At 39.3% G+C, this 9,742-nt stretch overlaps 1 protein-coding gene across 1 annotated transcript; it reads right to left on the bottom strand.

Annotated features, from left to right (window-relative positions):
- Positions 1-4,117: 4,117 nt before the first annotated feature.
- Positions 4,118-9,724, bottom strand: ruvbl2 (RuvB-like AAA ATPase 2). Its single transcript, XM_042499376.2, has 14 exons — positions 9,619-9,724; positions 8,123-8,177; positions 7,927-7,982; positions 7,558-7,699; positions 7,270-7,399; positions 7,126-7,192; positions 6,915-7,021; positions 6,717-6,810; positions 5,630-5,848; positions 5,430-5,548; positions 5,120-5,239; positions 4,892-5,021; positions 4,660-4,774; positions 4,118-4,504 (listed from the first exon to the last, which is right to left on the bottom strand). Exons 2-14 carry the CDS (start codon positions 8,175-8,177, stop codon positions 4,479-4,481), a joined length of 1,380 nt encoding a protein of 459 aa, XP_042355310.1. The 5' UTR covers positions 9,619-9,724; the 3' UTR covers positions 4,118-4,478.
- Positions 9,725-9,742: the final 18 nt, after the last annotated feature.

Below are 9,742 nucleotides of genomic sequence, written 5' to 3'. Positions count from 1 at the left end.
GAGAAAATGGTCAAAATCTCATTGAAGTTATTTTGAATTTCCTTTCATACAGGCTCCCGATATTCACATAACAGCAGTGACTGACATAAATGACATAAATTTGCATTTTCATTTGAAGATTTTATCAAAATTCAGTTAATATTTGCACTGCATGTTGATTGAAACCCAACTTCTGGTGTCAGTCTGCAGGCAGGAGGTTGTTAAAGAAACTGTGAACACCTGAGGGTGATCAGAGGTTACTTAAGTCTGGCTGCAGCTTCTCTCTGCTCTTCATTCTGCTGCTGCTGCAGTTTCTCTCCTCTGCATTTTGATTTCTTTAGGTTGGCTTAGTTTTGGTCTTTTAACAAACTAAAACTTATTTTCCATTTATGAAGCAAAAATACTGATTTCCACAGTCCATACTTTAAAGCCTTAGTTTGTTTAATCTGTTGTTTGTTTCTTGTGCATTGTTTTGTTCTTGTTTTCATTTAAAAAAAAAAAAAAATCTTTTGTGAAACAATACCTCGGCCACATGAGCCAGGTCATTACTCTAGAGAAAGAGATAAAAACAACAGTGAAATCACTTTTCATGCAGTTGGTTTTCAGCAGCGAGCATCACCATTTCACCATCAAAGTCTAATATTAATTGAAGATTTAGACACATTTTTGAGTCTGAGTAACATGACAATTAAAAATGCAATAGTGCAACATCACTTGCATTGCTACATCAGTGACCAAGTTATGTTTTTGCATCAACATCCTGCTTATATGAGCAAAAGCTGCATCATTAGATGTCGACAAAATTTGAATTCTGCAGATACTGGCAACATGTTTGACTCTGGTATTGCGACAACAGGGATTTCCAAGGGACTCTTGCTGGTGCATGTGTTAATCCTCGCTGACATTTTCTCAAATCAATTAAATTGATCAACAAGTCGATTCATAGCATGAGTGATGGAATTGATTTTCATAAGGATACATTAAGCTAATGACATTCATACTGAAGGCCTCGTTAAACCATGGGAATGTTCAATGACCTCTGAAGCAGTCGATAGTTTAAAGAGCTTTCCTGCCTGTCAGTGAGACGCAGGTGAAAAACGTCAGTGTGTGTGAAATGTCTCACACTGATTTCAAACAAATCTCCTCAAAAAGAAGGCAACAACAATTATGTTCAACCTGGACCCTGTTTCCCCATGTTTAAGTGAATAAGTGACCACTGGGGGCTGTAACTTCTTAAATTGGTCCTGCATTGAAATGCAACTACTTGGGGCATTGGTGTCAGTGAAAGTGCTTATTTTTGCTACTGACAGGCTCTGATTTTTATTCTAAGTGTCTTACAACATTATGAAAAGGATCACAACTGAGGTCAACCTTTTTGTTAAAGAGTAAGATCCTTTTTGTTTAACCCTTTCAAACCTGGTTTGATTTCTTTCAACCTTTACCATTAAATACAAAAGCCAGATGTCAGGGGGTATTAGTGGCTTATTTGTGCAGTGGAAAAGTGGCGTTAGTCGACGTAAAATGATGGTACGAATATGACCCAAGTGGTTGCACTGCAGCCTATTTAGCCGCTGACAGCTGCAGCCTCCTCACTTAATACTGGACACATTTCAGAAAGTGTTGTTCTTATTATTCATATACAAGAGAAAATAGGGTCCTAGGTTGAAAAATACGGAGGTTACCCTTTAAGAGATGGGAGGGTATGGACAGGGACATTTGCAGAATGGTAGCATGACCTGACTGGTGGAGAAAGGGCACCCAAATCTGTGCAGCAGGCAAAATGCCACAACATGTTAGCATGCTGTGCAGCCTTGTAGCCTGTGGACAAAGAGTGGGAACCAATCCAAAAAACCCTGTTCACACCCAGAGGGCTTGATCTGAATATGATCTGTAAACAATCGGACTCACAGTGACATCGGAGACATGTCTTCAGGTCAAAAAGAGACACATTGAGACTGGTGTGATTATGCTCAGAGGTGTTTCTGTATCTGCTCTCTAAATTCTGATGAAGATTGAACATCAGTGTGTGGGACTCACCGTCAGAAAAAGTCCCAAGAGAGAGGGAACACACACCCCCGGTTTTACATACAGACATCTGAACCCTGATGAAGTTTATCCCAGCTTTAATCCAACCAGTGAATCCATCAGATGTGGTGCTGGTAGACAGCATCCAACAGCAGACTCGTGGGACTGAGGGGGATTTATGGGATGTAGGCAGCAGGGTAATCCACGCAGAACTCTCTCCCACCAGCACTGAACATTAAATATTCATTTCTACGTAGGAGACAGTCTGCGCTGAACTCACGATTGATTAATCTGCTCTAATGAGTTGAGAAAGGAACGCAGCTTTTTGGTGGAGGACTGTAGGTGATCTACGTGACTGAGATGACAACTCTGGTTTCAGTTCAGAACAAATTTAGGGATCTTAAAAAAAAAAACACACACGAGAGAATCATAAATGAATCATCAAATAACTAAAAAATATCTAGAAAACTAAATTGATGATCATTATGATTATACATTTAAAATTACGATATAGAAATATGTATTTATTATTAATGCTTATACTTATTTAGGGGTTTGGGTTTTTTTTGCAAATTTCTGGTCTTTCTTGTAACTTTCTACCAATTTCTTGCTTTTTTTGTCATTTCATGTAAGTTACTCATCGCCTTTTTTTCCATGTTTTTGAAAGAAATCAAGCTGGTTTGCTCAGATTTCAAAGGGTTAAAAATGTGCAGAAACCAAATGAAGTAACACTGAAAACGAGGTTGGGATTTGAAGCATCCAGTTATCTAAATACAGAGGAATCTAGGTGTTAGGAAGCCTGATCCAGTGTGTGTGTGTGTGTGTGTGAGTGAGCATGGTAGCACCTACAATGCACCAGACTGGGTGTGAGACTGAGGTGTGGACCAGCTGTCATTTACAGTGCACGCTCACACCCATCATACACTGAGGCATCTTCAGTAAACTAAATGATGCAAAAGAAAGATATTTTTAGGATGTCAGCAATGCAGTTTGACTCACTCACGTTCTCGGCTTCCATTAATCTCAGGACTGTGTGCTGCTTGTAGAAAATAGGTCCGCAAAACAAATTTTGGGGCTCCACCTTGTGGCAATAGTTTAAAATTACTACAAACTCCTTTTATAGGTTCATTTTATACAGTATTTTTTGCTGAAGGTTAATATCTAAAACTAAATTAATTTGTCAAAACAACAAGCAGAAGGAGGCACTGGTGTGTGTTTATTGAGACTGGGATGTCCGTGAGTCATTTGCCTCATGAACTGTAGTGTTTGTATTTTAATACCTATTCTGATTTTTTTAAAATTCTACCACTGACAAATACCCACATATTATTATAAAATAAAAACTTAAACAAAAAAAATTAAAAACTAATCTGAAACAACCAAATGCAGTCTGGAACTAAATTAAATTAAAAACAAAATATAAAAACTGAAAAATGCAAAACTATACTACCACTAATACAACTAAAACTCAGCAACCCAATACATATCAAATGCATTACGCCAAAAACACCAGATGCTGTACAGATGCATCCAGTCACATTTAGCAGTATGTAAGCCAGCATGCTTTTCTGTTTATTCTGACCCACAATCCTTCGCACAAAAGAAAATGCATCAAATCGACTGAGCCGTTAGCAGATGACAGCTTGACAGCTTGATGACAGCTGTCAGAAGCTGCAGTGACGGATGACAGCATTCAACTGACTGATGACCAGTCAGAAGTAATAACAGTATACAGTATACTGTATATTAGCGCATTTTGTCTTCCATGTTTTGCATAGGAATCACATTAGGAACCGATTATTTCTGGACCCTGGACCAACTGATGTTGATCCAGGATTAAAACCTTTTCATGTATTTGTTCTGAGGAGTTTCTGAAAGGTTTTGTTCTCTGATTCTGGGGATCGGCGTGTTAATTTGTCAGGACGCTGGGCTGATATAGTTTATAGGTTTGATGTAGTTTAAAAAGCCTCAACTGAGTGAGGTGGCTGTGACTGGTGCTGGTCACATCAAACAACTTAAAATAAATCAAAACTTGTAGTTTCGATTATTGTTTTCTCATCAGTAAAATCTTTTTTGTAGCGTTCAAGACTGAGTGACAAATGAGAGCAAATCATCACAGTGTGCTTAGAAAAGCATGTTTAATAATTTTCATAGAAATAAAACATGTAAAGATAAATCAACAAAAAATGAATGACTGGGTATTCCTGCCTTAAGGCCTCAATGACGAACAGAAAGGTGGTAAATTCAGAATCAAGCTGAATTTCAGGGAATAAATTTGAATTCAAACAATGTAGAAGTAAAGATGAACAAAGGAGAAAAATGTAGGAAATTCAATCAATTCAATATTTTTTAATTCTACCTTCAATAATGTTCAATGCTGAATTCAAATTTAAGTAAAATCCAGTCCTGAACTGACTGTGAAAGCAGACCAACAACATAAAAACTTCAGTGAGAAAACACAGAAGTCATCTTCATTATGAGGTGTCCATTGAAGTTGTTTCTGAAATGTGAGAACAGATACAGATTACTTTTTTACCAGGTCATGCAGAATGTGGATATATTGCAAAATCAGTTGTTTTGTTTTTTTCTACATATTTTCCTTTTTTTGTTTGTTTGGGCACTACCAGAGACCGAGCGGCTGGACCACAAACTCACGTGTTTCATTGAAGAGGAAGGAATCCTGATACTCCTTCATGTACTGAGAGGACCTGGCCTCGTCCAGGAACAGAGAGTAAACCCTTTTGATGTCCTCCACCTGGACTTCTGTCCCCTGAAGGAGCCAAAACCACAGAAATTATCATCAAAACAGAGACTTTAGGAATTCACAAGTGAAAAACGGAAATATAAGCAGTTGCTTCTAGAATCCGCTTATTCAGACAGAGCTTACTTTGCGTTTGCGACACACGAGTCCCGCAGTGCTGATCAGCTGGATGGCGTAGCGCAGCGACGTCTCCATGCCGATGCGAGTCAGGACGGTGTGAGCCTCCTCGCTCAGCTCCACGTCCTCCTCCTCACACCTGAAATCAAACCATGCAAGTTGAGTTCTCTTTGATTTTTGACACTGGAAAAAGAAGCAGACAAAGTTTGCTGACAAATGACGAACGCAGATTCTCACCGGATCTTGAGGATCTGCCTTGTTTCTTTTTCGGTGTAAGGCGAGGTGGCGATGATGAGCAGGCGGTCCAGCAGGTCGATGGGTATGCCATGAGGGCTCTGATAGTTTGTGCCGCGGATACTAAGAGATGAAAAGATGGATATTTGACAAGAAATGACAAAAAAATCATGATTTCTTCTCTGGTAGAATATGAAAATAGCCAAATAAACAGCTCATAGGAAATTTAAATTCCCCACAAGGTACACTAAGACAATCCATAATTCTACGACTCAAATGATCAGATTGGGAGAAAATGTAGACGGAGTAGTACCGAGTGATGCCTCTGTTGGTGGCCATAATGAGAACTGGGGACAGGTCACTCTCCAGGGCACGGTTCAGGAAGGAAAAGCACTCCATGTCCAGCATGTGGACCTCATCAATAAATAACACCTGGAAACCCAAATGTAGCACTTTAGTCAAGTACAATCACAGACAAACCAAATATTCACACAAACAAGTAGCTGAACTTACCCCGGGGATGATCTCTGCTTTGCCCTCTTCTCTCCACTCACACACTTTGGCGTTAATCTGCTCGCGGACTTCAGATTTGATCTCTCCGGTGTCTCCGGAGAAAAGAGCCAGGAAGCCTTGTGTGCGGCTGTTAATGACGTCGATCTCATGAAGGGACACTGTGTGGACCACCTCTTTTCTCTTCTGCAGCTCTCCCTCAGGACACTGTACAAACTGTGTCTACAACACAAATACAAAAATAATTTCAAAAATCTGCCCATTAGATGTTAAATGTGCAATTTTCTGCTGCAAGTAGTCTCAATTTAACAAAAACTGGAGCGATGCTGTCAGTTGCAGTCAGGTGCTCCTTTCCAAAACAAATGGAAATGGTGATGTAAACCGTAGAAAACGAATAATAAAGTAGTTTCATGTTAAAAATTTGTGCTTCTCTGATACTGTTTGGCTGATTATGGAGGGATCACTTCCTATGGATTAACGCTTAAATTTTCCTCTGATAACTTAAGAGCCAGATGTTCAGGACATTTTTATTGGGAGCCAAATTATTGTCAGAGGTCTCTTATGCTCCAAAAATAACAGACCAGTGGATTTAGGCAGTAAAAACACTCAATAAAGAAGTGTCATGTTACAAATCAGTGTTTCTTTGATGCAGTTTAGCACTGTAAGGTCTGGTAACATTTGTCTTAACTTAAGATCCAGACGTCTGATGACTTCAATCCTTCATGCAGTTAAAACAGTAAAAAAACAACCAAGATCTAAAAAACTTGCTCTAAAAATAGAAAGCCAATTCATGACTGCTTTTTGCAGACAGCCACACTCTTGACACATGCACAAAGGGGATGGAAACTGCACGACACAGACTGTGACCTTGATTAAAATACGGATTCCTCTGGGTTTGAACATTGTCAGAAACATTTGGCGAAATGTACCCAATTTAACAACAATTATAAGGCATTTTAAATGAGTTACGATTCACAAGTAGTCTGGTGATATTAGGCAGTTTATTGTGTGGAGGCAGGCGGTTGAGCATCTGCTGCTGTTTGTGAATTCGTGTCTGCAGCAGTGGCATTTTATTGATGGAGCAGGATACCTGAGCTCCCATGGCGTCGTAGTCTCTGGCTCTGGTGAAAGAGCGGCCCAGCTTGCTGATCTTTCCAGTGGCTTTGTCGATGGTAATAACGTCTCTGAGACAAACAAAAGAGAGACACAGTTTAAAATCATGTGAGGACGTTTCACAGGCCTGAATCATCCTCATGTTTAAGACTTCTGAAGAAGAAGATTAACTCACCCTGCTTGAACCTTCTCTTTACTCAGACTGTCGATCATTTTGTTTCCCAAGTCGTATATTGTCTCCATCTCAGTAGTCTTTAGAGTCAGCTTGCCCACTTTAGCACCCTGAGAGACAGAGATAAATTAAGTTTCTTTTGCCCGTGACGTCCTTCAAACAAAAAAAAACTGCATATTCTGGCATAAAGAATGTCTGAAAGTACGCAGTTTACCGTTCCAGTGGCTGGTCTATCAATCTGGATCTCCACCACTTCTCCTTCAATAATCTCCGTCTCCTCTCTGTGAAAGAAACTCGCCATAAATATTGATTCATTTCAAACAGTAAGAACTACAAAGCACAACTATTGCTCACTCACTTGATCCTCACTCCGATAGCTTTTCTAAAGGCCTGGCTGAGCGCCTCGGTCTTGCTCATCTCCAGGGAGAAAATCTCACTCCCGGCCAGCGCTGTGAAAGGTGTATCAGGGCCAAGAGACTGCGCAATACCTGCATAAAAACCAAATCTCAGCTGGTGAATATGGGAAAAGGAACTCTTACCTTCATGAAAATACAACATAAGCCAATTACAAGAGCAATATGACTTCCAGAGGGGGAGGATGAAATGATATTGTGTTCTGGAAAGCCTCCAATGTGACCCCTCTTACCCATCGCGATGGCCGTTTTTCCTGTGCCAGGTTGGCCAGCGATCAGGACTGCTCTGCCAGCGATGTGACCGTCTTTGATCATCTCCAGGATGACCCCTGCCGCCCGACGGGAGGCCAGCTGGCCCACCATCCCCTGAGACACCTGCAGGTGAACAGGAACAGGTATTCTTGAAGCCAAACACATATTAATGCACATCATTCTGTGCTGTAATCCAATATATCTGCTAAATTCACAACCTTCTGCTTATAATCCTATAATGAGCTTGTCCTTCACTGGATTTCCTAACAGAGTTATACTCTAAAAAACACCAACTAAAAAGGGAAAAAAGTCCTTAAGCTACATACTCTTCACTTAAGACTTAACATTACCTGTCTTGGCTCCAAAGCATCATCCAAACCGAGACCACGAATGTGAGAGTGCGCTCCTAAACACAAGATAGATATTAATGAAATGAGGGACTAAAGAGCGGGGAGAACTTACATGAGGGCTGACCTACTGTATGTAAACACACGTAGCAATAACAGCTGAACAGTTCGGGCCAAAAAAGTAAACATGGACGCTTACCGATTCTCTCAATCCGTGTGATGTCACGAACTTCTGGGACCTTCGTACTCGCCATCTGTATTTAATTAAAGGCAGAAAGCAGAAATATCTTTAAAATTAAAAAGAAATAATAAATGACGCTGCACAGCACTGTGATATTTCGCAATGGTATACTGTATCGACACACAGGCACCACATATTTATATTTTATTATATAGATTCTTAATACTGCAAGTGCAAATTGAGTGTTGGTAGCCTACTAGAATAGTAAAAAAAATTGCATTTTCAGTCTTAGATGCATTTTGCTGCAATAAAAATTAATAAATAGAGAATGACTGATTTTGTTTTCCTAAGGAGACTTAATTTGCTGCTGAAAAAAGGTAATATAGGTCAGTGTATGTTGTCATAATCCTCAGCATATTGCAAAATGTTTCAAATGTGTTTGTTCTTTGTTTTTTGTTCTTTGTTCTTTTTTATGTGTGATTATTGTTATTTATCTTCATGAGCCATTTTTGGTTTCCTCTCCTGCCCAATGTTTAAACTTTTAAAATCCTTACTGTCTTTTCTAAACACGTGTATGTACAAATAAATAAATTTGGCTAAAATAGATCAACAACAAAATCAGCGAACATGTTAATAACAGAAGAGGAGATGCACCTGACATCAGGGAGAGTGACAGTGTGTATCATGGGATTTATTACAGACTCTGGATGTCTTCCTCACAGTCGTGTCTTATTCCCAAAACTGAAGTGGTCTTCTGTATGCACACTGTATGTTTGTATTTACAAAACTATTCTTGGTAGACTTTTCGCATCTTGTCAAAGTCAGGACTGAATTATGGCAGGGAAACACAAATTATCACTTTTTGCCTTACTCTAAAAACGACAATATTCCAATTAAGCTGTTGCAAGTAAAGTTGTAGTATTTATTATATTTTTGTGAGACTTTTAGTCACTAACTATTTTAACTCCTCGATCAAAGCTTCTTCCTTTTGCGCTTTTCTACCCCGATTAATGTTTATATCACGTCTCTAATTAAATTGGAAATGCTTGACGAATCACCCAAAATTTCAGTGCTAATAATATATATTAGTCTGTCCGGTCGGTTGTCATAGTGACAGTTGTAACGCATGTCACAACACCAGAAAATAAGAGCGTTAGCCACTTTGTTTTGGCTTTAAATTGTCATTTTTGTCGTTTTAATAATTCTACAATGTAATTCAGCAACATCGGCTTGACTTAAATGATATAAGGGACCTTATTTCTCCTTACAGTCTATCTTTTATCATATCTTTTCGGCAGCGATAGTGCTGAAAATGTGATGCTAACGCAAGCTAGTGTTATGTTAGCAATCCAGCTAGCTCCATTCATCAGTTTTCTGTCATCAGTAACGTTAAAAAAACACCGATGATTTCCTAATAAAGCCATTTAAATTATAGCAAACATGCTACGGCATCGTTGAGATAAAGATCATCATCTGAAATGTTTATTAAAGTTATTGAATGAGTCTAAACTCACCTGTGCAGCCACACTTGTGAAAATGTGAGAATGCGGCGCTTCTTTCTAACGGTGCGCAGAGTAAATGTGTCCGACTAGAAACAATCTTTCTTTTTCTGTGCAGGTTTTGATGTTGACTGCCCTC

Source organism: Plectropomus leopardus, chromosome 15, assembly GCF_026936395.1.
Source record: "Plectropomus leopardus strain MGB_pleo_1.0 chromosome 15, ASM2693639v1, whole genome shotgun sequence".
NCBI classification, from domain to species: Eukaryota; Metazoa; Chordata; class Actinopteri; order Perciformes; family Serranidae; genus Plectropomus; species Plectropomus leopardus.
This window is presented reverse-complemented; position numbering and strand designations above follow the sequence as displayed.

Bases quoted from the DNA above. Each gene is read 5' to 3' on its own strand.
- ruvbl2 (XM_042499376.2), bottom strand. From the start codon at position 8,177: ATGGCGAGTACGAAGGTCCCAGAAGTTCGTGACATCACACGGATTGAG. The intron at 7,022-7,125 runs GTAAACTGCGTA...TCTGTCTCTCAG, and splicing joins ATAGACCAGCCACTGGAACG to GGTGCTAAAGTGGGCAAGCT. The intron at 6,811-6,914 runs GTGAGTTAATCT...TGTTTGTCTCAG, and splicing joins AAAGAGAAGGTTCAAGCAGG to AGACGTTATTACCATCGACA.